We start from the raw sequence: 25,793 nt of genomic DNA, 5'->3' as shown, positions 1-25,793 counted from the left end.
TTTCATGTGCTGTGCATACCAAACCTCGAAGGAGCGTGCACCAATTACAAACCCATCTTCCATATTGTCATCAGTCTTAAATCCCAGCTGTTTTAGGAGAGGGGACTATGCCCGGAGCCTGGCCCAAACCCTTCCTCATGGAGTAGACGTGACAAGCTCACGAAGACAAAGGAACACTCAAGGTCACTTAGGGGCAGTGCCAGCTTGGTCCCTATCTCTCTGGTGTTCTCCAGAAAACTAGGGCGGCATCTGGGGCAGAAAGAGAACACTGGGTGGGGTCCCCGTGGGGTGCTCTGAGGTCTCTCTCTGTTGCTCACCTGCGCAGAGGAGGGATGGGACGGATTTTACATTTCCAGAATGAATTTCCGGCTTTTCTCTCCATTCCCTTCCCTCTTCCTGCCCCCCACCTCCCATCTTTTCCCTTGGAAACAGTCTCAGATTCCAGAAGGTGCTTTCCTCACTTCTGAACCCGTGTGGGAGGAAGCGGAGGACGTGGGGGTTACTGGTTGAGAGAGGAGGTTGAGACCTAGAGCTGTTGTGCAGAGAGAATGGCAAATTACCTAAGGACTGGAACCAGACCGGGGGTGGGGTGGGGGTGGGGGTGGTGCAGGCAGCCATTCGTCAGCGGCTTTTAACCCTTTCCTGCGGCGAGCGCAGGCAGCACTTGGTACCAGGTCAAGGCTGCTGGGGGAACATTTCCACAAATGGTAGATGCTGAAGCCTTTGAAATGAGGAGGGCCCGCTCCCTCTTCAGGCTTTGCAGACAGGTTCTGGCTCAGGGTAAAACTGTAGGAAAAGGTAGCTGAGTGCCTAATGTCGGAGATGATTCCTGTGGGAAATCAGGCTGCTTTTCAGGCATGATTTGAAAAGCCGCTGCCTCCCAAAGTCAGCAGTGGTGGGGTGGGGTGCGGGTGTAGGGAGAATGCCATTTATAAAGCAATCAGCGCTTCGCCAGAGTCCCCCATCACTCAGAATTATTTTCTGAAATTTGGCCTCTGTTCCTCACTCTGGAGGAAAGGCAATTCGGGCTCTCAGCTTCCAATCAAGCGGATGAGGAGGACTGGGGCGAGCCACACAAAGGGAGAGGGGCTCCTGCATTGTTCCGCACAGCTGGAGCGGAGGAAAATCATTTTCAGGGCTCCTCTACGCGGCTCGGGATGGAGCCCGAGGAGGCCTCATCAGAGGCCCCATTCATCTCACTTCGTACTTTTAAACTTTAAAGCACATATTTATGTGCCTCAAGTCGCTCGTGAACCACCGCGTGTCAAACAGTTCTGGGCTGATGGAAGAGGTACCCGTCCTGGGACTTTCTGAAACACAGTTCCATTGCCGGACTCTCTCTTTCTCTCTCTCTCTCTCTCTCTCTCTCTCTCTCTCTCTCTCTCTCTCTCTCTCTCTCTCTCTCTCTCTCTCTCTTCCTGTTTCTTCCGTATGCTGCCATGAGATGAATATTCCTAAAATGCTCTCCAACACATCCTGTTCGAGAACCTTCCAAGACGACCCACCGGGCTGATCCCTCAAGCCTGAGACTCCAGGCTTGGCATTCAAAGCTCTCTGCAGGTGTGGCCTCAGCTTTGCCCCAGACCCCTTACCATCCCCCCTTCCAGCAGGTTGTCACTGACAGGCTGCAAATGCAAGGTGATAAATGACTGTCACTTTCCTCCTCCCCACCTCAGCAGGCGTCTGCAGGCAGCTAAACACAGCCCTCTCTTCCTTTAGAGGGAAGCCACTGCACCCCAGTTCCTTCTGCACACGGTAGGGTGAGCTGACCTAGACTTGTGCCTCCAGGCCTGTCTGTGAAGACGTAGATCAGGGGCTGTCGAATTATGGTTGGGGGGAAAAAAGAAAAAAACAACCCATCTCATTATTAGACCTTTGAGCTAAACGACTTTCCTATTATTATTATTATTTTTTTAATGTATAGGGGCTGGAACAACAGGCCACCTGGTAAAGTGCCTGCCTTGTAAGCATGGGGACCCAAGTTCAATCCCCAGCACTGATGGGAAAGCCAGGTGTGGTGGTGTACACTTGCTACCCGAGAGTCAGGGAGGTGGGGACAGGTGGCTACCCAGGGCTCTCTGTCCAGCCAGCCATGCTTACTAGGTGAGTTCCAGGCCAAGTGAAGAGACTGAAAACAAAATGGGTGGTTCCTAATCTAAGGAAGGACATCCACAGTTGATCTCTTCCCTCTACACACAACCACATGTATTCCTGTACACATGTGCTTTCCTCCCACACATATATGCACCCACACTTAACACACATTTACACACACACACATAAATATTTTAAAAGGGTACTAAAAAATAAAAGGTGAGCAGGAATGCCTTTATTACCAGCTCTTGGGCAGTAGAGGCAGGTGGATCTCTGTGAGTTCGTGAGTTCGAGGCCAGTCTGGTCTACAGAGTTCCAGACAGCCAGGGCTGTTACAGAGACCCCCCCCGTCTCAGCCCCCCTGCTCCCCTCCCAACAAAAGTCAAAGGTGAAGAGTCCTCTGGTCTTAGAGGCCCAAGGGCCCCACTGCCTGTCCCTTTACTTAGGTGGACCACTGCCACCTACTGTAAGTGGCTGATGGCTGGTTTGGGGTGCGGCAAACAATGAACTGAGGAGCAGGTACCTTGGGCTGCATCTGACTCTGGCTGAGGGAGGCGAATCTCCAGAGTGTGAAAGAGAAAGAATGGTCACCTGGAATGGCTGCAGGTGGCCATCTCTGACTGGATAGAGGTTACAGAGAAGGAAGGTCACACTAGGGAAACAGGAGTGCAAGGCTGGACAAGGCATGTGGTGAATTCTGGCCTCTTGGTGCTCACACCTCTTATCACTCCACTTGCAGGAAGCCAGGGTGAGACACGGGCAGGGGTGCCTATGCCTGCAAGCATAGACTTCTCCCTTGTAAGAAGTCCCCACATTTCCCAGGCCCTGGCTGGAACCTTTCCCCAGCCTTCATCTTCCAGCTTTCCTCTATACAGAATCGAAAAAGGCCAGCGGCAGCCTTCCCAGGCAGGTAGACGCCAGCAGCCTCTTCCTAGGCAGGTAGACGCCAGCAGCCTCTTCCTAGGCAGGTAGACGCCAGCAGCCTCTTCCTAGGCAGGTAGACGCTGGCAGCCATCCCAGGCAAGAGCTTTCCCAGTTTAATGCATCCAGGGTCTTGTGTGTCTCCTTGCAGACCCGGCTCAAGTCCTGGTATTTGGACTCGAGTCAGTCTCCTGTCTGGCTCCCATCTGCAGCTCCCTTTGGTTCAAATGTAGGTCATGGTGAGGGCTAACCAGGGACTGTCTCAGCCAGAACTGCCTAATAAGCCATGGGCGGGCAGCAAGTTGCAAAGCAGGGAAGTCTGGTGGAGTCTGAGTCATGGTGACTGATAACAAGAGTTTAGAGTGGACTCCTCCCCACACTGCTGCTGCAAGGGGCCAAGGCAGCAACAACACCAGGGATGAGAAAGGAAACTCGGAGTAAAAAGGACCCGTCCAAGGTCACACAGGGGCAGGCAGGAATCCACCCAGCTCGGATGTGCCTAGGCATCCATGTTCCTTCCATAATGTGGCACCACCAGCCACCTCCACAGGACGCCCTACCTCCAGCTCTGTATTCCCCGACCTCTCCAGAACCTTCTACTGTACGGTAAAGCTCAGATTCACTCAACCCCTTTTGTTTTCATTTATTCACTTTTCTTCACATGTGCGGGTGCACATGGGGAGGCCAGAGGTCAACGTCCAGCATTTTCCTCAGGAGCCATCTGCCTTCTAGAAAAATAAAAATTAGCTGGGCGGTAGTGGTGCACGCCTTTAATCCCAGCACTAGGGAGGCAGAGACAGGTGAATCCTTGTTTAAGCCTAGCCTGGTCTACAAAGTGAAGTTCCAGGACAGTCAGGGCTGTTACACAAAGAAACCCTGCCTTGAAAAACCAAAATAAAGAAATAAATATTAAGAAAATTCTTTATGTGTTAAGTGTTTTGCCAGCGTGTATGTATGTACACTGTGTGACCGCCATGGGGGTCAAAAGGCATGGGGGCCCTGGAACTAGCTGTCAGTGGTCGTGAGTTGCCACAGGAGTCTTCTGTAAGACAAACACGTTCCCTTAAGTGGGAACCTCCACCTTGCTGTTTTTAAGAGAACTTACCAAGCAGGCTAGGCCAGTTGGCCTGCCCCCAACTCCACAGTGCCATCACACCTGGCTTATCTCTGAGTTCTGAGGGTCCAAGTCAGGACCTATGCCCCAAAGGCAAGTGTCTTATTAACTTAACTGTTTACTCAATTTCCCATTCTCTTCTTTCAGTTTATTGTGTGAGTGTATGTATGGGGAGGTGTCAGGACAGCTCTGGGGTCTGTGCTCTCCTATCTTTACACAGATCTGGGGCTGCCAGCTGCGCCATCTCACCAGTCCTCCCTGCCCCCTTTTCTTTAAGATAGGGTCTCATGCGCCTCAGGCTGGGATGACCTTGCACTCCCGGATCTTACCCCTGCATTCTGGCCTGGCTTCACTGTCTGCCCACAGTGTACCGACTGTGCTAGGCCACGGTGAAGGGAAGCTCTTCCCACCTCAGCAAGCTGGAAGAGGGGAAGAACCGCTGTTGGACATCCATGCGAACAAGGTCTACCTGAGTCAGCTGGCCAGGCTCAAAATTAAAGTTGTCTGAATATAACAGAGGCACACTAATTAGTTTTTTTTTTTAATCAAGTGTAACAATCTGCCTGCTGCAATCAGAAAGCAGCTCAGTCTATTTTAACTCGTTGTGGGGCAGGAGCAAGTTTGGAGCACAGTGGCAATCCCTCCTGCATCCTGTCACTTCTCTGCCCTCACCCCGACCCCATTAACTGTGTGATGCTCTGTAGGGCATGCTACCTGGCCGACATGTTTTCTCATCTGTCAGACGCTAGAGAATGAATTAGCCCATCACTCTGTGCTGGCAGAGCTTGGAACAAAGCCACCCTGGAACTTCACAACTAGAAGAGAGTCAAATGATACCTTGTGCTGCCATGGACTCTTAGCTTGGGGTCCTAATGAAATCTCAGGAGTTGTACAGAGTTCTGTGATGTCAGCTACATGGCGCGTTGGAGCGCTGAGGCCAGGGAGGAAGCCCATGAGGACCCACCTGAAGAGTGGTGGCCATCAAGACCTGAGGGAGCTGAATACCCCACTGTCCTCACAGAATAGACAGTGACCGGTAGAACTAGCTGCAGCCCCTCAATCCAGTGAACACCCCCCCCCCAATGCCAACGAAGTGCTGGAGCTTGGGGATCATCCACATCACTCAGAGAGTTATCTGGCTGGTGCCTGAAAGGGCATTTGTCAATCCATCCCCTAGCTGCACACTCAAATGTGTACTGTGCTAAATTTCTCAGCTAGAAAAAAAAAATCAAGTACTTTTTTTTCCCCTGCCTTTTCTACATAAATGGTAGCTGCAGGCTACAGATGCCTGAGGAAGGGAAGATTCCTGGTACACAGACACCTCAGGCAAAGGCAAGTCTGCATGGGAGGCGCGGCAAAGCAGTATCTGTAACCTAGTGAGTGAGTGGTGACAGCACACCAGTGGCCGCTGATGTAGGTCCTGATTGAAGTACTTACAAGGGATAGTGTGAAGCCAGGAAACTGGAAGGAGAAACAAAAACAAAAACAAAACAAGCCATGCCTGACCAGAACTCCTGCTGTTTCCCAGTTCACAGAAACTCCAGCAGAGCCTGAGCTGACCCTGCATGGATGTAATTAGTAAATCCATTCAGCAGGCATAGGCCATGGAGTAGAAAGCCTGTATCCTTACAGCAACCCTTCAGGAAAAGAGAGGTGCAGGGGGGAGCTGCAAATTAGGAGTATTAGAGGACACACCAGTACCCCCAATGTACGTGACTTGTTTAATTCTGATTCAAATATGATGGGGAAACACTGAACAGCTGACATTACTGGGTCACCGCTGGGCTCTTTAGATGCAGCCACAGAGGCTTACACTTACACACGTAAATCTTGTGCAAGACACCTAGGATCTGCGTGAGCTTGACAAGTGGGTAGGGCTGTGTGTGGTGCACCACCCAAGGCCGTGGGCACATGTCACTGTTTAGCCACACATAGCTCAGCCCTCGCAGGGACTAGTATGCAGTACCAACAGTACAAAGTTAAGAAATCAGCCAGCAGGGCTGGAGAGATGGCCCAAGAGTTAAAGCACTTGGCTACTATTCCGGAGATGCAAGTCTGGTGTTCACTACCTACATGGTGGCTCAAACCATTCACCATCCATAACTCCAGTTCCAGGGAATTTAACACTTTCTTCTGACATCCTCCAGTACCCAGCGCACACATGGTGTACATACATATACACATACGTACATGTGGGCAAAACACTTATACACACTAAACAAAAAATTAAGAAAATGAAATTAAATTAGAAGTGGTGGCTCATGTCTGTAATTCCCGGTATGCAAGAACTTGAGAAAGGAGAACTGTCATGAGTTCAAGGCCAGCCTGAGCTACCTAGTGAGTTCAGAAGAGTAACTCTGTGTCTTAAAAAAAGTGGGGTGGGGAAACGACGAGGACGGCTCAACAGGTAAATCCATCTGCTGAGCTTGCTGGCCTGAGTTCAACCCTGGGAACCCACGGTGGAAGAAGTGACTCCTGCAAGTTGTCCTCTGATTGACATGACTGACATGCATGCCCCACACCCCATAAAGAGTGAGGAGAAAGCTTTCCCCTCCAAGTGAATAAATCAATCTCCCACTAAGAATTTTTTAAAGAAGATTTATTTATCTTATGAGTGTTTTGCTCATGTGTGTGTCTGTGTACCATGTACAAGTCTGGTGTCCGTGGAGGTCAGATTCCTTGGAACTGGAGTTCCGCATGGTTTTGAGCTACCAGTGAGTGCTGAGAATCAAACTTGGGCCTGGAGCACAGCTGCGTGTGTGAGTGAGTGTGTGTGTGTGTGTGTAGGACCCGTGGGGCAGAGGGGCTGTGCAGATAGTAGGCTAACTCTTAAGCTTAACTCTTAGAGCCCTCAGACAATGCCATCTGAAAACACGAAGAGTAAAATATAAACAACAGTCAGCTACTTTCCTTCAATCCAATTTCTGAGCAGTTGTGTGATTGATCAATTTAAACATCGATTGGCCTTCACCACCTCTGTGCTGCTGCCACCGCCTCCATTAGAGGTGGCTCAGTTCAACTCTGACTGGCAGGGTCCAGCAGGGTCACTGTAGCTGCTGGAGCAGGCGGAGCACGTTGGTGGCATAGGGGTTCTGTTGTTCGGTGGCCCCCCGCAGCTGCACGGGGTGAAGGCTGGGGTGGGGGGCTGTGAACTGCTGCACAGGGCAGTGCAGCTCTTGCAGGAGAAGCCAGGTGGAGTCAGGATCTACTTTCATCAGGTGGAGGAAGACGCTGTGGAGAGAGGATTGCGTGAGCAGGGGAGGTGGGTGGGAGGAGGAAGGAAGGGCGGCTACTGCTCATCCCAGAGGCTGTTCACTCAACTCTGAGAAGTCACTTCAAACAGTAGAGGGAACCTACTTTAGATCCTAAGACAGGGCCATCAGGATGGCTCCAGAGCCTAAGAGAAATATAGGCAAATAGCTTCCGGTCCACTGATGTGGAGTAAAACAGTAATTAGTCCAAGGGGTGCAGTATTGACACAAAGAAGCTCTTCAGTGTAAAGCTGGAGTCTGAAGGAATGACAGGCCTAGCTCCACAATACCAGCTATGCCTGGGGATTTGGGAAAGCCCCTTAACTTCTTTTCTTCAAGGTCCTCATGTCCCCTGGCTGAACCCATTCTGGTCACTCAGAGTCATGGCTTCTTAGAGGTCTGGGGACAAGAGCCAACAGAATACATGCTCATTGAAGGCTAGCCAAGGGATCTTGAGGCGAACAGTATCGATGTCCTGTACAAACACAACCTGGAGCTCAATTAAGGGTCAAGGCCACACAGTGTTGCCAGGAATGAAAGTCTTCACCTTGACCTGAACTCTGACTATTATTATCTGTTCAGTTCCTGTTTCTGAACCACCAGTGTGTGCCCCCAGACTGGATAGTCCCGTGTAAACCTCACACACTTGGCGGTTCAATCCTAGGGTAACTAATGCTCTCCCTGTGCTGGCCCTACCAGCCCACCCACTGAATCACCTGCTGGAGAGGCTGCTTTCCCACTTTGTCGAGGTGGTCTCCCCTCTTTCCTCTCAGGACTCTCGCATTTAGCTGTCTCACAGTTCAGAGTGTGGCTGCTGGCTTTCCTTTGGCTTAGCACACTATAAGCACTCAGTGAGCACCTGCTGACTAACGGGCTCTCACTGCCTGATGACTGACTGATGACTCTGGGGGACACCCCTTCCTGGGGTTTTTACATTCTAGCAAGGATCTGCGAAAGGTCACGAGGCCATCATAAGGAAGAACAGGAACAGGGAAACAAAATGTGTTGTCACGTGTCACTAGCCATGGAGCCTTAGAACTACACACATGGTTTGGCCTCAGTTTCCCTGTTTCCCTTCTTTTTTCCTTTGAGACAGGGACTCATGCAAATCAGGCTGGTTTCAAACTTGCTATATAGCCAAGGTTGGCCTTGAACTCCAAATTTTCCTGCCTCTACTTACCAAGTGCCCGTGAGTTCTTTTAGTGAAACCACATCTATTTTCAGTTTTCTCATTTTACGGCATTTTGCTTAGGTTTAAGACACAGGTCAGTCCCTGCCAACTCCAGTTAGCATTTTTAATGTTTATTTGTTTGTGTGTGTATGTGTTGGACATGTGCATGCCATATGTGGAGGCAGGGGATAACTTGCAGGAGGAGGTTCTTGATTTCTTCCATATGGGTCCTGGGACAGAACGCAGGTCTTCAGGCTCCATGGCAACTGCCTTTACCATCTATCTCAGCAGCCCCCAAGTATATTTTAAATTTAATTTTGAAGTTAGCATACACAATAATATGTTTTGTTACAGTTTTCACACATATGTACCATCATAGGTTGTTCTTGCCCATCTCCAGGTGACTTCCATTTACCAGCTAAAAATACCATCAGTCTCAGTATTAGTGGACTCCATCACAGACTCAACTAGTGAAGGACTAAAATACTTAAAAGCCAAATTCCACTCGTAATGAGCATAGACAAGACTTTTCCTTGTCATCAGTCCCTGACTACCCAGTGTAACCAGCATTCAGTGTTTACACCGTGCAAGGTGATCACCATGTGCCCAGGTTGTAGAGACATGCTGACATTTCACAAAGGGACTAAGTACTTACGGGGCCTGGAGCCAATTCCTCCTGTGTACGGAGGAACAACTATACAGATAGGAAGATAACCTCTTTCTTGCCAATTATTTCTAGGGACCTCTAGCATACTTTTGAGAGTCAAATGGGAATAAAATGATTGCTAAATAAAAATTAATTTCTGGTTTTTAATTTCACTAATCAGAAAAATTTGTGCCCCTGGGGGAGTTGGGCTTTATCCTGTGACACCAGTTTTGCTTTCTTCCTTGTGTGTGATAGACATATCCTGGGGGCGGGGGAGACTGTGTGTGCATGTGCGTGTGAGTGTACATGTGTGTGCACCTGTGACTGTGTGAACATGCATGCGTACATGTGTGTTAGCTTAGAATAATCTTGTTGATAACCTACACGGTGGTGCTGAAGAAGTGATTATACTATTCTAATTCGTTGTTTCCACTCCACTGCAGAAAAGAGATGGGGCCTGCGTGGGAGACAATTTTTGTTTAAAAACAAAAAATATCTTTGATAATTAGAGTGGTGAGGGAAATGATAAAAAACACCCCCCCCCAAAAAAAAAAACCAACCAGGAAGCACATTTCTGTTTACACGTGACACTGTTGACAGTTTCCCCTGGTGCCAAAGACTGTTAGAATGCAAATGATTTCATTTGACTTTTTTTTCTATTTCAAGAACTGGAACAATTTCTTAAGCTGCAGCTGCTCTTCCTTCAAGGAATATTTTTATATGGGCAACAGTCAGCAGAAGGTGCTGAGGCCCAGCTCAGCCACAGTTCCGCTCTGCTTACAAGCTCAGAGCATAACGACGCTCATTCCTGAGACCCCTTTAGCTGAATGGGATGCTGTAATCACCCTCTGAGATCTCCAAATAAAACACTAACAGGGAACCAAAGAAAGCATGTGCAAACTTCACCTGCTTTTATTAAGCAGAACCAAACTCTTAGAAATCATTTTAGATGTCTAAAAGGGTGGACACTCAAACAAGCAAGTTCCTCCTCCTGCCTCAGCCCCTGGAAGCAAAGCATCCTGCCTCCAGAGCCTGCTTCTACTTTCTCCCAAGCATGATCACAGGCAGTCTAGCCTCCCCATGGGTGTGTTCTGAGGGGAGGAGACAGGAAGGGTGAGGCAGGGGAGCACTCTGAGTGTCTAAAGAAAGCACTGTTTCAGAGAGACACACAGAGAGAATCAGAGAGACGAGAAAGAGGGACGAGGTAGAGATAGGGAACAGAAAGAGAGAGAGAAGGTGGAGGGAGAGAAGGGGAGAGAGACAGGGATGGGGTGGGGAGCAAGAGCCCGAGGAATGATTACTACTACCGACTCCAGCAGTATCACCAGCTATGGATGATGCTCAGACTGAAAAGGGCAAAACATCTGTCTTTTGTCTCACTCAACTCCACAGTGCCTTGGTAGGGCCCAATTCTCAGCCTCAGGGTTCTAATTCTGTCTGTGATTTCAGGGACAGCGGAGTGCAGTATATTTCACCACCTGCAAGCATGAGGAGGGGGAGTGAACCTGTGCCATGAAGGCAGGTGGCTGGCAGGAGCAGCTGCGCTCCTGCTGGGCAGGAGGCATGAGGTCTGCTGAACCCTAAAGACTGACAAATTCTTAACCTTGGCCCTGTTGGCTTTGCCACCAGGAGCTGAGCCTGAGGCCTGGCAGGTTGGGTCTGAGGGCTCCAGAAGCCTGGCTTTGATTCTCAACTCTGGAGCACTTTGCTTGGGGCCACTTCTTGCCCAGCCTTTCTGCATAATCAAGCTAGGAGACAAAGGCAAGGCCTCTCTTTGAGTGACCAGGGCAACTGCCTGGAACACGTCCTCAATCTAGCTCCAGACATGGCAGGGATGGTTGTTACAACATGCCAAATGGCCAGTTCATCTTTTTTCAAACCCAAAGAGAATGTATACTATTTAACTCCTAAACAAAAACTCCTTTCTCCTTCCCCCAGGCCCAAATTGGTGGCTCCGGGGAGCACAGTTATCAAGAGATTACCTGGTCCCCAGAGCACAGGAGGCACTCAGCTGTGCCTCTTGCCTCCACATGTCCCGAGGCAGGTGATTATCTCTCAATAACCTGTAGGGCCGTGTAGCTTAAATGATAACTTGACTTTAAAAAATTTAGAACTCGCCGTTAGGCAGTTTCTAAGCAACCTCTGTTTCCATGGCAAAGAAGCCTGGTGTTTATACTGATTTTTCACTTAAAATGCGGTTTTATTGAATTTCACTTCATGCAGGCAGCCATTTCCCTGCACTCCAGCCCCATCTATGGTTGACGGGTATCAGTAAGTACCTAATAAACTCCAGAGGCCAAACCAACAGAAGGAGAGCATTCCTTCAGGACCAGTGCTGGGCTACTCCAAAGAGCCAGCTGGGGTGTGGTGGCCTGGAGGGAAGAAGTGTGCTAATGGAATCTAGCTAGCAGAGTCAGGACCTCATTCTTGTGGTTCAGACATTTGCAGACACTGTGCTAGGTTTCTGGGATGTCACAAAGGAGGCTGATGAAAGCTATGGTTTTAGGACCCATCTCATCTTCTGGGAAGGCAGACATCATAGTGTAGTATGGCCAGGCCATCCTAGAGGCCCTCTGTGGGTGTAGCCAGGGAAGGATTCCTAAGGGGTACATACGGGCAGTGGCGACTCCAGGGGCAGACAGATAGTTCTGAAGCGCTGTCTGGCTTCCATGGGCCCCCACAACTCTGTAGCATGAGCACCGGATTATCTACCACTGCCACCACTCCCCGCCCAACCCCAGTGGCAAAACCAAAAAGAGAACCCGGTGTTGTAGCAGCAGAGTATGTCTTTGCAAGCTCTGTCTAGAGAGCATCCGCTCAAAGGCGGCTCTAGAACACTGTAAGCCAATCAGGGTCCGGAATTGCTAAATAAACTGTAACTGAAGTGCAAGGCTCCCAGCTCTCCGGGTGACAGGCTATTCATTCTCTGTCAATTACTTGCTTGAGGGATCTGATGTTCCTTGTCTCTTTCTGGATTTATAAAATGCTCCCAGGAGCTGTCAGGGCAAATGCTAGAGAGGTAAAGAACTTGTGGCTTTGTGTTTATTTGGAGCATCTAAGGAAGTGGTTCTTAGGAGCATGACACACCTCTTTCCACAGGGGTCTGAGCAAATGTGGCTGAAAGCACATCACTTACTGGGAAGCGGGCCTGGTCCCCTCTCCAGCAGAACAGCTTCCACATCCCATTCTCTGGTCATCTCTTCCTCCATTACTCTGCGCATGCCAATACTGCAAATGAGGCTGTGTGCTGCCTTTTAAACAAATGGATGCCCAGGGTGTTGACTTGTCCCAGGCTGCAAGCAGTGGGCTATGTTTCCATACTCGGTAATTTACTCTAATGGGTCTCGGTTCATTGGTTAACCAGTATTTCAAGCTTGTCCTTTCTTGCTATTCAATTTAGCTATCTTCTTATGCACCAAGGCTGTTTTTTGTCTCTAAATGTTGGGAATGGGGGATTATGACTGGAAGCAACAATTTACTCTCCAAATACATGCTACCAATTACCTTTGCTGATACACTTACTTGTTAGACCTAGCTATATTTACCTGTTCAAAACCATTCACCCATCGATCGACCTCCAACACAGACTCCCATTAAAAATATTTAAATGCAGAGAGGACAGGATTTAAAACCATAAACACTAGTTGCAGCGTATGATGCTAATCATGCCCCTAAAATATCACAAGACAGAGTATCATAAATGTAGTAGAATGCTTCCACTGCTTCATGCATATTTAAAAGGACATGACACGGAGAGGCCCAATCTGTTAGAGACAATTCAAAAGGAAGCCAGAACCTAGCAGGGTTTAAGTCTTACTGGGTGGGTTTTAAATGAAGCCCCTTCCATCTGGCTAGCTTTTCTACCTCTAGGCCCCAGGCTAAGGTCCCATGGCAGGGTTGCTTGCCATGGCTTCAAAGTAGCCTCTTGTCTCAGCTCTGGCTAATATACTCAAAGGTCGCATGCAGTGTTTCCTGCTCCTACAAGAAAGATGACACTTTTGTGACAATCTAAGTGTTTTTGCCCTATCCTACTCAAATTATTTTTCTGTGACCCATGCTTTGTCACTAAGCTAGCGGCTCCTGCTGATGGGTGCAATGAGAAGTCTTTCTTAGAAATGTATTTCTGGTGGGGTATGATGGCACATGCCTTGGATCTTGGCACTTGGCCTCTGCATGTACAGGCAAGCTTACCCCCCACTCCCCGATACACACACTGGGTGCAAACTCCTGCAGGTTAGCAATCCCATGACACATTACAGCCTCGGGAAAATACTGGCAACACATGGTTTAAGAAGTGCAGAGATCTCTGCCTTCATATCAGAAACCTAGTAACCTGCTTTGTTTGTAATCTGCATGGCAGATGTCTCTTATCTCTGACGCCATGAAATCATGCCTCTATGTGCACAGTGAACGGTTTCAGATCTGAGTGTATTTTTAGAACAATGGGCCTTGAAAAGAAAAGCAACAGTGCCTGTCAAAAGATGGATAATAGGAAAGCAAACTACTTGGATCTGGATTTGTCAACTATTAATCAAATGTCAAAAGGAAAAATATGAGGAGTGCCCTCATTTCCATGCCAGGTGCAACCCAGGGGGAAAACAGCTTTGAATCCAGGCCTCAAGTGGGCTGCCCACCCCATTCAGGGGATGAGCTATTCGTTTTGAGCTAGCTGAACTAGTGGATCACCTCAGTAGCTTCTGAGCTGTTCAAACAGACAGGCCTGTGGGTGGCGTAAAGAGGAGTCAGGCTCTGGTAGGGATGAAATGAAGGAGCCTGTGCTAGTCTGTGCTGTTCAGGGTTTGAAGGCACCAGCTGGTTCTTTGATGGGCTGGGATCCTACAGCTAGAAAGAGAGCTGGGAAGTCAGTCAATAAAGGAACCTTCAAACCTGCTCCTGACTTCCCCCACAAATGGAGATGGGGAGGGTGTCCCAATTAACATGGGAAAAAAAAAACCTTTTGAGGAGAAAGCCCTATTCAGATTTTAATAACAAGTAGATTTAGAAGGAAGGCTGCACCCAGGTATATACGCACATGACAACATATTATTTGGTTAGTGTATATACACACATGCACTTCCTACATATACATATAGAATCACACTTTGAAACACACGCACCGCAAGGGCAGAATCCACCTGTCTTCTATTTTCAGTACCCAGACCAGGGCTTGGCATACAGGAGTTTACCACATAATCTTTAGATTTGACTTTCTGACCACATTTAAAAAACAAAACAAAGGCTGGGCGGTGGTGGCGCACGCCTTTAATCCCAGCACTTGGGAGGCAGAGGCAGGCGGATCTCTGTGAGTTTGAGACCAGCCTGGTCTACAAGAGCTAGTTCCAGGACAGGCTCCAAAACCACAGAGAAACTCTGTCTCGAAAAACCAAAACAAAAAAACAAAACAAAACAAAAAACACCTGTGAGGAAGACATCACCACCATCCACTCATACGGGGAGGAACTGAAAAGTAATAGATCCCATGTGGCTGCATAGCATAGGATATAGGACCTAAACCTAGGTTTGTCCAACTGGTGCTACTTGCTTTCACACCATGCCAGGTGAAGGAAGGTGAGTGAGTACTGTGTACCTTCAACACCCCCACTCTGACCCAGGTCTATCTAAGCGGTAACAGCATCAGGACCTGTATGGCAGAAGGTACACTAGCTGGTGGCTACCTGTATCCCTAGCCAGGTTCTGGGGTTGGCAAGGGCAGGAGTTGATAGAGACCAAGCAGCCTTGGAGCTTAGTTTTACTACAAAACTTATTGGGGATGGGACTTCATGCTTTAACAGTAGATATTGTCTAGTTTTTATTTTTTATTTGTTTTTGGCCCAGAGTGAAGGTGCATATGATGTAAAACCTCGCTGTAGGACAGGGAGCCTCAGAGGCTAGCAGGAGATCGGCCCATTGAGTGTACATATTCAAGGAAAAACCAAAATTGGGATGGAACCCTAAGAGTAGGGGAGTTGCTCTCCTCTGGAATTCTTCCCGGGTATGAAATGGCAAAGCCCAGTGGTCAGAAGGGCAAAGAACCATAAGCTGGGAGATATACTGAAGGCTTCTAGACTACTTAGGAATTTACAACAGTTAAGCTTGCCTTTGCCTCTGGCTTAGGTGGGGCACGGCTGATCCAAGGCTTACTCCTATTGATGCTGCCTTCTTTATAGTCCTTGGTTTGATGGCTACTCTTCCCATTCCCAGAATATGATTTACTTGTCAGTCATTAATGTTGCTTAAATACATGGGATTTGAAGAAGCGTCCCCCCCCCATAACCAGTTAACAGTGACACCTTGTGGTAATAAGCAGCAAGGTTATCTCCTGTCCCACCCCTCCCCCAAGTTGTAAGATTTATGCCCCCTCCTTACAAGGTATATTTGCCAGATAAAAGCATTAAACTGGGATGGCATCTCCACTCTTAGCATTTACAGCCTTGGTTATATCAACCACCCCCTGATCAATTTCCATTTCCAGAGTTTACGACCTGGATGTAAAGCCTACCATGAAGGCTATATTTAATAAAACAAATTAAAAAAGCAAACAGAGGCTGGGACATTCTTTGGAGCCAGGAAAAATAAACAGGAGGGAGGAGAACTTAGCCATGATGTGGATAAAAGGAATATGCACCAGTTGCCAGCTTTGCCACATCATGACGACTCCGAGGCCCACAGAAGCACCTATTCTCTGGGAATGTGGTTTACCATCTTGTAGAAGGCAGAGGACTCAGAACAGACAGAGGAGCAGCGTGAGGAGTTCCCCTCTTCTGAGGGGAGTCGGGCCATCTGCGGCCCTTCTGACTTCCCCCGTTACTTCTAGAGCTTATGCTGAGGTTTGTCTTTTGCACAACCTGCTACAAGCTCTCTAAACACGAGAGCGTTCCCATCTCCCATGAGTGTGTGTTGTGTTACTCTGACAGCCATGTGGTGAATACGGTGTTAGAGGTGGAGGTACAGCTGGTAAAGAGGCTTCTGTGGTGGCTCAGGTCAGGGCTTATGGTAGTCTGACTATATTGGTACTTGGAATGGAAGAGGGGCAGTTTTCCAAGTGGGCAGGTAGGCATTCTCTTAGTAAGGGAGGAAGGGGTTAAGGAAAGAGAACTAAGGACAAAGGGGCTGGCCTGGGACCCCTACTCTCTCTTCACGACTACCTTGACTGCTTCAACGCAATCAGCCTCACCAGGGCCCTCCACATGATGGCTCAGGATACCAGGCCTGCCTATTGTCTTGAGTGACTCTTCCTGTTTAGAGAGCTCATTAATTTCAGAATTAAGATGCTAAATCGGAGAATACTGACTCTTAGCCCCCAGCCCCTTCAAAATAAGTTTGCAGATGTGGTGTGGGTGAAGCAATCAGCTTTGTACATTCTCTCCCTCCCACAAGGCAGACATGGTCATCTGACTCAACCCCCTGGTGGAAGGGAAGGCACTGGAGCAAACAAAGGGAGCCACAGTAAGTGATCCGGCTGCATTCTCCTCCTCCAGCCACCTTGAACACCAACTTAAGATTCAGCAAGGTCCAATTCTGGGTTTAATTACTTTCAGTGGCAGAAGAGAATTGGGAATGAAAAGATAAATGCATTGTGAATATCGGCTCGAAGGCTCTAAGCTTGACGGATGGGATGCAGTGGACGTAGGAAAAGCAGAGTGGGATGGGAAGTTGAAAATCAGATTTCTATAACTCAGAAGAATTTACTCCAAGATAAAGTCATCATGTCCTTGGGTTGCACCTTAAGTCACAGCACAACCAGTTACAGCATGGCCCAGGGAGGATCCCTTTCACTCTGCGCTGGTTCTTAAGGAACAGGAACGCCTGAGGATAAGAAGCTCCTTGGGATGCTCCCCTATGCTCCAAAAACCATGACTGATTTTGGGTCTAAGAGATTTGACGGGACAGGGACAGAAGGAAAAAAAGCTACCAAGGAAATCAAGAGCAAAGAATTGCAAAGACAATAAATCAAGTCTAAGAGCTATTCCTCTCACTTGTAGGGAATGCAAGGTTTATAAGGGAGCATGCTGCTCTCCTCATTCCACAGTCAGAGCAGGCTTCCCAGCTCCGAGGGGAATGAGGAGTCACCTGACTCCCACCCCAGCAAGGATGAGGAGGGCTAACTCTAGATACCTGGGGAGAAGGGGCTATGCCCACATTAAGTTGGCAGGCCAGGCAGCACTGGCAGCAAGTGTCCAGGGACAGGCAGCTGCAGAGCACAGGTTATTCCCAGCAGGGAGGAGTGCTGAGGAAAGGAGGCCAGGGTGCACTCCAGGCCTCAAGTTAAGGATGCTGCTGTGCTCAGTTTTGGCTTATGAGAAAAAGCACTTAGTCCTTGTGGAACCAAAATAGCTTGTGTTAGAGGCACAGCTATTTTCTAACAGGCATGGCCAAAACTCTGGGAAATGAGGCTCATGTAATTTTGGAATCAAAAGGTCTATCAAGTTGCTCTTTGGGTCAGCTTACTGCCAGAAGCAGTTGAGTGGTATGAACACGAGAAACAGGCACGCATCTGCCTGCACCCAGTTCTGCACAGATTCTTCTTCCACCTATGACTTTCTGTAGTTAGTCATGGCACACCTGGTGCTTTCCTTTGGCTTTGCTATGAGGAGCGAGCAGAGGCATAGAAAGGTGCTGGATCCCTGATCACAGGAACAGAGTAGAGGCAGAAACCCTACAGCCAGGAGGGCTTGGGTTCCCTCCAGCACCCGACCTTTCTGCTTTGTGCCCCTCTGGAATTGTTGCTGACACCGCAGCACCGGGAAAGGTCACGTGCAAAGAGAAAGCATCTAGTCAAAATACCATCCTTGAAGTTGGCACAGTTAAAGAAATCATCTTAACCTGGCAAGGAGAGAGAAAAGAGAGCAGAGATTGCCTCAACTCTGCTTGCCATTAGCAAATCATCTATAATTTAGAGCAAACGTAAAGAGATGCGGGTGATGAAGCAGACGTACCTCCTGGCAGCCTCTTGTAATTTCACGGGCTGTTTAGTGCTGAGGTAAATCAAGCAGGCATCAGCCACTTTATTCAGGTCACCCTCACCTGCAGGGCAGAAAAACAAAACAAGCCTCAGGCTCTCAGACTGCACTGGGTACAAGCAATATCCAACACTGTCTTGGGACTTAAGATTAGCCATGCAAAGTTCCCTGAGCTCTTTACTCTGCCCAGCAAGCCAGGAATACCTTAAGGTAGAAGGAGAGATGGGGGGTCAGGGTAGACTGAAGGAGGTGTATAAGAAGGGAGGTGAGGGATGCAAGCGCCACTCGGCAGAAGACACAAAGCAGGGGCATCAAGTCATGTGCGGGCTCTATGGCCAGGAGACCCATGTAGTACCTACCTAAGTCCAGACTCTCACAGAGGGGACCCAGGCCCTGCAAGACAGCTAGTTGTAGCTTGAAAGCCAATGTGTGAGAATAAACTGGTCCAGCCCGGGCACTGATGGGGGCCTGGGTGATTAAGGAGCTGGCCAATTTTGGCAAGACATCTTTGCAGAACCGGCTCCGGAGAAAATCGCCGCATCTACTTCCAAGTGTCTGTAAAACCTGCAGAAACAGCCCCCAGTCTGGTGACTGCACATTGCTAAAGCAGTAAGAGGGCTGGGACACATTTGCTAATTCAATTCTATCTAGGACTCTACTTAGGAAAAAAAATGGAATTATTGCTGTTAATTCCTTGCCCATGGTTTGTGATTCTGACAGTTATGAATTCGGAGGTCTCTGCTTCCAAGGCATAGATTCTTCTATCCATAAATACAGATTACATGGAGAGTAATTCAGAGGGAGCTTGGGGTGGAGGAATAATATGATTAATACCTTGATTTCCTTTCCTTTTTTTGATAAGAGAGAGCGAGCACTTAAAGCAGTTCACATAGATCATCTCTGGAATCTTCCTAACATCCCTTGAGAAGACTTGGGCTTTTAACTCTTACTAGCTGAGCAAACATAAACTCCGAGGCTCAGCAGCTGCCATGTGCAGGCATCAGGAAGATGGCTATGGTCCCTGGCTAAGCCAAGGCTGGTCCCTGTGGCTGGAGCCATCTCTGCGTTCCGTCTGTTCAACTGCATAATCTCTCATGTACATCACCCTTTTTCTATCTTTCACAACAGGCAGTCTCTTTGCATGTGTCGTTTAAACTTTCTGTAGCAGAACATATTGAAATGTTTTGCCCCGCTGCACAAGACTGAGTGAACAGGAGGATAGGAATTTCTTTAAGAATCAGTAAGCAAGGCATAATGGGCTCACAGTGTCTGTCCAGTCTGCAGAGTAAGGTTCTCATCTCAAGGGCCCTTAGCTGTATCACATGATTTCAGGAAAAGCACTATTAATGTGTCTACATGTGGAAAAAGCAGTCTTGCTTGCAGCACACACGTCTTAGTATGTTTTCATTTTTCTACACTGGCTGGCTCTCATTTCAAATAACCTATTAATTTTCATAAAGGGAAACAGTACATCTGAGTAAGATTTAATAATACTGCCTTCTCTCTCTGCCTTCCCCTTTCTCTCTCTTCTCCTTCCCTCTTAACACACACACACACACACACACACACACACACCATTTCATGCATTTTGCTTTGGTATTAACATTAACAATTATGTCAAATAAGCTGGTATTCTGACTTAGTATCTATTAGAGAATCTTACAGAAAACCAGACTATCTCTGCCAGGCATACTGACTGCATTTCCAGCTCCCATCTGCTGCCCCTCCACATCTCTTCCCTCTGCTTCATCTTGCTCATCCACTTCTAATTTATGCTGTCTTGCATGGCAAACGTATCTCTGTAGGATGCCGTTAAGTGCTTTTCAGAACAAGGAAGGATATAAATAAATAAGTGAAAATTCATGCACTAATATAAGCCAAACTAACCAGGGAGAATGATATCTCTACAGAGCTGCAGCTTATCAAAGGCCTTCACCAGAGTTCTGTTTCATCCTTGGCAAAATTGTACCTAAATTACTCCTGAAAATGGGTGACTGTGGGCTTGGGCTAGGCAGAAGTGGGCTGTCATCAGGTCTTTCATGATGATTTACTGAGAATGAGCCTGACCTGGGTTCTACCCCTTACTAGCTGTAGAATTCCAAGGTATGTTATCATCGCTGAATTTGTTTCTTTCTTGGCCAAAAATGGAAGTAATAAGTGCCTTGCAGGTTACTATAACATGAACTCCCATGTGGACAATGCCAAGCCTTCTGCTCGGCACACAAGAGATGCTCAGTGAATACAGGTGGCCTTTGATTTTATGAGATCACTCAGTTAAATTCTAAAGAAAGTGTCATTTAATCTTTTCTGTGCTTTTCTTATTTTTCTTTACTTTCTTTAAGGTCCATGTCCAGAGGTCAAATAAAGAGAAGTAATGCCGAAGACTGGGTCAGTACCTTGAAGGCTCTGAGGACTGCCAGGGGGTCATCACTTGTGAGTCGGTGCACGAGTGAAGGCCAGGCCCGATGAGCCAGGGGGAGGAGCTGGTTCTTATGGAACTGTAGAACCACCACACACAAACCCAGCACATCCAAGACCTGAAAGAAAAGACAGGACTTCAACAGGCAGTAGGGGCTTAAAACCAGATGCCTGGGACCAAGTTCCTGTTCAACAAAGTGAGCCCGAGAAATGCATTAAAATAGTAACAGAAACTTGATACACCATTTAGTTCTGAAACAACATGAGCCCAGTATCCTGGAGATTTGGCTATTCCTGTTGATTTCAGTCCAGGCCAGGTATTAGAGTAATACAAATACACAAGGAAAAGATATGTATACTTCCTTGCCTTCATGGAGTTTAGAGTCAGCTGGCAGAGACCTTAGATACTATTCAATAGAGAAAAGATTAGCTACTGTGTCAAGAAAGACCGTAAAGTATGTAACACAAAGAGATGAAATGAAGAGCAAGGTGTCTCTCAGGAATGGCTTCTAATGATGAGCAGGCACTAGTTCAGTGCACAGTGAGGGTCCCTACAGCTGGGCTACAACGAAGAAACCCTGCGGCTGGGGTGGACCTTGGTGGCAGAGTGCTGCAGAGCTTGTGCCACTCCTGGGTTCCATCCCTAGTATCAAAACCAAAACAAAACAAAAGTCAAACAAACAAAAACCAAACCAAAACAAAACAACAACTCAAAACTAAAAAGCCCCAGAGCTCGCTCTGCTTAAGAAATGAGAGCAAGATGGAGCTGGACCATAAAAGGTCATCTTAAGAATCTTTTATTTTGTGCTAAGTATACTGGGGCATTTCCAAGTGTTTTAGCAGGGAAATGACAGGACACATCCACGTTTTCTGAAGGTCATCCTAGTAGCTGAGTAAAGAAGGCATTTGAAGGGGATTGGGAAGAAGTGATGAGGCCCTTAGGAGCTCATAGCAAAGGCGTGATCACATGATGTCGGCAGAACCACAAAAGGATTTGAACATGTTCTAGAAAGGATTTGAACCCTGTTTGACCTCAGCAGCACTGTATGACCTCAACGGAGATACTCACAGTCTGGTGGAGGAAAAGAGCAGCAGTGCCACTGAAGGAAGCAAGGAGGAGGAGGCTGAGAAGATGGTGGGCTCAAGTCTTGTTGCTATCAGGAGAATCAGGCAGGAAACAGGACTATCCAATCTTACCAGGGAGGTTTGGGCTAGCCTAAACAGTACACTGATCTTTCAGTCTACTACTGAACACCGACAGCTGGCATCAATTGTAGGTAGTGGTCAGTACAGCAGCCAACACAGGCTTTGCAAGAATGGGTGCCCACAAAGAGTGCACAGGGTATGTGCTCTTGAGTCAGAAAGGCAGAGTGAAATTGGTCAATGTTGTCTTACCAGCTTTCTACAACCAGCTGACCCCACACCAAGGGCATAGAAAAGAGGAGGCCACATCTCAGCAGGTGGAGAGAAAGCTTAGTGGGACAGAAAAGGGCAAGAGTGTAGCACCAATGGCTTTGGTGTCACTGTCTGGACAAGCTGCATTTTATCTCATGGATTCAAAAATGCCTATTTTCCCCCCTATACCGAGAAAGTTCTCTTTGCTTTATCCCTTTGCATAGCTAGTTCTTTAACCTTTAGAAATGTTGTCACCTCAGAGGCCCGCTTAGCTGGCTAGTTGGAATCAGAAAGCAAGCTCTGCTTCATGGATAGATTACCCTTCTCTATCATGGTGCCTGTTCATTATCTCGCCAGAACCTCCCAAACTTGGATATATGTGTGTATTGCCCTTTCCCCACAATAAACAGAAAGATCCAGGGGGAAAAGGGCTCCTTTTTTTTGTGCCACTCACTGTCTTCTGTATGTCCTGCATGAGGGCTGAACGAGGGCGGGAATGAATGAGTGTCTACATCATACAGCAGGCTCCCGTATTTTCATATGGACAATCCTGTGAGGGTGACATCCTTGTCCCCTCTTTCCTCATGATGATGCAAAGGTTCAAAATTCAAGGTCGCATGGCTAGTAAAGGACAGAGGCATCATCTTAACTCAACTATGTGGATCTTACACTGACAGGCTTCTAAAAGATTTAGTATTTGTATGATGTGTCTGTGTGTACATCTGTGTACCAGAGTATGTGTGCCACCGAACTATGTAGAAGTTCTAATGTGTAGCAAGCAGTTTTGCCTGCTGAACCATCTTGCTAGTCCAACTGACACTCTTTTTTATCCAAGACAAGGTTCCATTGTGCAGCCCTGGCTCTCCTGGTGCTCACTTTGTAGACTAGGCTATCCTGGAACTCACGTAGATCTGTCTGCCTCTGCCTCCCAAGTGCTGGGATTAAAGGTTGCACAACCATGGCAGGCACCAACTGATACTCTTAGTTACTGCAGTGTGTACACAGGTGCCAGAAAGATGAAGAGTATTTAGAAGGTTGACAAATAGTTTCTAGGCACTCAAACTGAAGCTTTGCATGTCACATGTACTCCTGCCCCCAATACTTGTCGAATGTGTGATGGGCAGATGTCTCAGGAAGACTGAAAAAACTCCGTAACACAAACCCTGACACTGAGGTAACTTGCAGATCAGGGTTTCCATCCTTTAACAAGGCTACCGACACAGAGCAACGAAAGCAATTGTTCTCCCTCCTCGAGGAGTGGAGAAGTGATGCTTTTCTTTGGCTTAAGAACTTTTTGGAGTGATTATGAGATTTCTCCCTCCCAATGGTCCTTTGACAAAGTCACTCACGTGGCTCAGTCCTTGGGATCAGGGCTTGTTTGGGAGCTGCTGACATAAGAAGTCAAGTTACAGAAAGTGTTAGTTTTTTTTTTTTTTTTTTTTTTTTTTTTTTTTGGTTTTTTGAGACAGGGTTTCTCTGTGGTTTTGGAGTCTGTCCTGGAACTAGCTCTTGTAGACCAGGCTGGTCTCGAACTCACAGAGATCCGCCTGTCTCTGCCTCCCGAGTGCTGGGATTAAAGGCGTGCGCCACCACCGCCCGGCAAGTGTTAGTTTTTTCTATGATGAAAATAAAAACAAAAACAAAGATAAGGGCTCAGAAGAACAACTGCCTTAAAATATTAAAAGCTGCATCCTGCATTATGTCAGCACAGAAATGGTCACCATTCAAAGTACATAGTATTCCTTGCCTTGGGGACTCAGTGAACCTGCCAGGCTCTGTGGTTTTCAAGGTAGGGGACTAAGCTCCCTCTTGATATCTGGGCTGACACAGAAAGATGTTAAAACTGCTGTCCCAGAGAAAGACCCCTTTTGATGCTTCTTTCTCATGGACATCACACATGGGCCAGGAGATGAGGAAATTTGCTTGTCTATCCAGTTACCACTGACCACAACACATCTCAGACCTGCTGCTCTATGAATGAAGAAAAGGGTTGCACACCGACCTTCAGGCGGATTTTCAGATTTTTATCTGATGATAAGTGGATGCAGCGCTCCATCACATCCTTGGCTATCTGGATGTGTACTGGCAGTGGTGGCTCCACATCTGGAAGGGTGTCATTCTCATCCACTTTTAGGGGAGATGATTGTTCCTCTGAAAGAACAGAATTAGTGACAATGCTTTAGAAAAATCCAGCTTGACAGATAGCTTTAGACTCCAGAATAGGACGGTGGTGGTTTGAAAGAAAATGACCCCATAGGGCTCATAGGGAGTGGGGTGTGGCCTTGTTGGAGTAGGTATAGTTTTATTAGAGCAAGTGTGTCAGTAGTTGCAGGCTTTGAGGGTTCAGATGCTTAAATTAAGCCCAGTGTAATTCTCTTTCTGCTGCCTGTCAATCCAGATGTAGAACTAACTCTCAGTTCATTTTCCAGCACTGTGTCTGCCTGCATGCTGCCATGCTTCCCACCATGATGATAATAGACTAACCTCTGAACTGTAAGCCAAACCCAACTAAATGTTTTTCTTTATAATATCTGCCGTGGTCAAGTCATCTCTTCACAGCAATAGAACCCTCAGTGAGACAAGGACTTAGAGGAAAATGTGTAAAGATGCATCATAAGGAATTTACGTCAAACTGAAAAAGTCAAGAAGTTCACTAGGAGTGGTGCTGCGTGCCTTTAACCCTAATGCTCGTGAGGCAGAGGCACATGGATATCAGAGTCTGAGGTCAGCCAAGGTTACACAGTGAGTGGTACCCCACTTCCCTTCCTACCCTGTCACCCCACATCTGCAGATACAGCACAGGCTCTATAATATGTTTTTGCATGAGAGGAAGAATAACAATGTATTGGGAGGGGTAGGCCATGGAATGATAGATAACTTAAAACTTTTTTAGGGCATAGTTCTAATTTGAGCCCCAGGTTGGGTAGTACCCTGGGTGGCCTTTTCTCTGTTGTCTCCTTTCCTTTTTTATTCACCCCTTGACCACAGAGAGCCAAAGCTGATCATTTCTACTAGCTTGTAAGAAGTTTAGATGACCAACACCAAAATCTTATTATCTTCGTTTGAGATTTGAAGTTCTAGGGCAGCCTGGTGCAATGCTCAGATGTAGGGCTTGGACTAGGGAGACTCCACAACCTATTAATACATCCTTTCACTGTGCATCACCTCGCCTGCACCAAAGGGATAAGGCATATCTTCTGCCACTAGGAGAGTGAGTAAAGAGGATGGCATAGCTCTCAGCTCTCCCTGCCTAGTACTGCTTGAGAAGATGATGATGGAAACTGAACAAGACTGGCCAGCTGTCTGAACCCCAGGCATCATCTCTGTCCTGCAGGACTTTCCTGTCTACAGGCCCACCTTGTTCCACTGTCCTATTACCAGCTGTGAGTGAGCATTTTCACTGAGCTGAGCACTGCTCCCCTTAACTTTGTCTGGGTTCAGATTCCTCTGCTAGAAAACCTGAACCTTATAATAGAGGGTATACTAGTCTCTGCTAGATTCTGAGAGGATGAAGGGAGATGCATCTGTGGAATATTTGGCTTTCTCAGAGAAAGGGACCTTGGCTGTATAAGCTGCCTTTACATAGTTAAACAGAACATTCACGCCAAACCTGTATTAGGACGAACAATCTTACAAAGTCAAGAAGTCGAATACCCATAAAAAATGCTAATTGCAAGAGTAACAGGGTTAGACCGCTTCTCCTCAGAGGAGGATCTGTTGTTTGAATCTGTGTGTTGTGGAGTGCTTTTCAGGAATGTGAGCTTCTGATTTTGGAGGAGGTTTGATTCATGTCATCTGATCCTAGCAGCTATCAAACAGAAGC

General features: G+C 47.5%; 1 protein-coding gene across 1 annotated transcript in view; it reads right to left on the bottom strand.

The window, feature by feature from the left end:
• Nucleotides 1-6,259: 6,259 nt before the first annotated feature.
• Nucleotides 6,260-25,793, bottom strand: part of Tti1 (TELO2 interacting protein 1) — a 44,060-nt gene continuing 24,526 nt past the window's right edge. Inside the window, exons 4-8 of the mRNA XM_057781737.1 lie at nt 23,973-24,121; nt 20,554-20,694; nt 18,517-18,721; nt 18,134-18,221; nt 6,260-7,360 (exon numbers count right to left, since the gene is read on the bottom strand). Of these exons, the coding sequence (XP_057637720.1) occupies nt 7,174-7,360; nt 18,134-18,221; nt 18,517-18,721; nt 20,554-20,694; nt 23,973-24,121 (770 nt within the window). The 3' untranslated portion in view covers nt 6,260-7,173. The remainder of the gene's footprint in view (nt 7,361-18,133; nt 18,222-18,516; nt 18,722-20,553; nt 20,695-23,972; nt 24,122-25,793) is intronic.

This window comes from Chionomys nivalis, chromosome 9 (genome assembly GCF_950005125.1).
Source record: "Chionomys nivalis chromosome 9, mChiNiv1.1, whole genome shotgun sequence".
Taxonomy (NCBI): Eukaryota; Metazoa; Chordata; class Mammalia; order Rodentia; family Cricetidae; genus Chionomys; species Chionomys nivalis.
The sequence above is the reverse complement of the archived record's forward strand: the minus strand, read 5'-3'. Positions and strand labels throughout refer to the sequence as shown.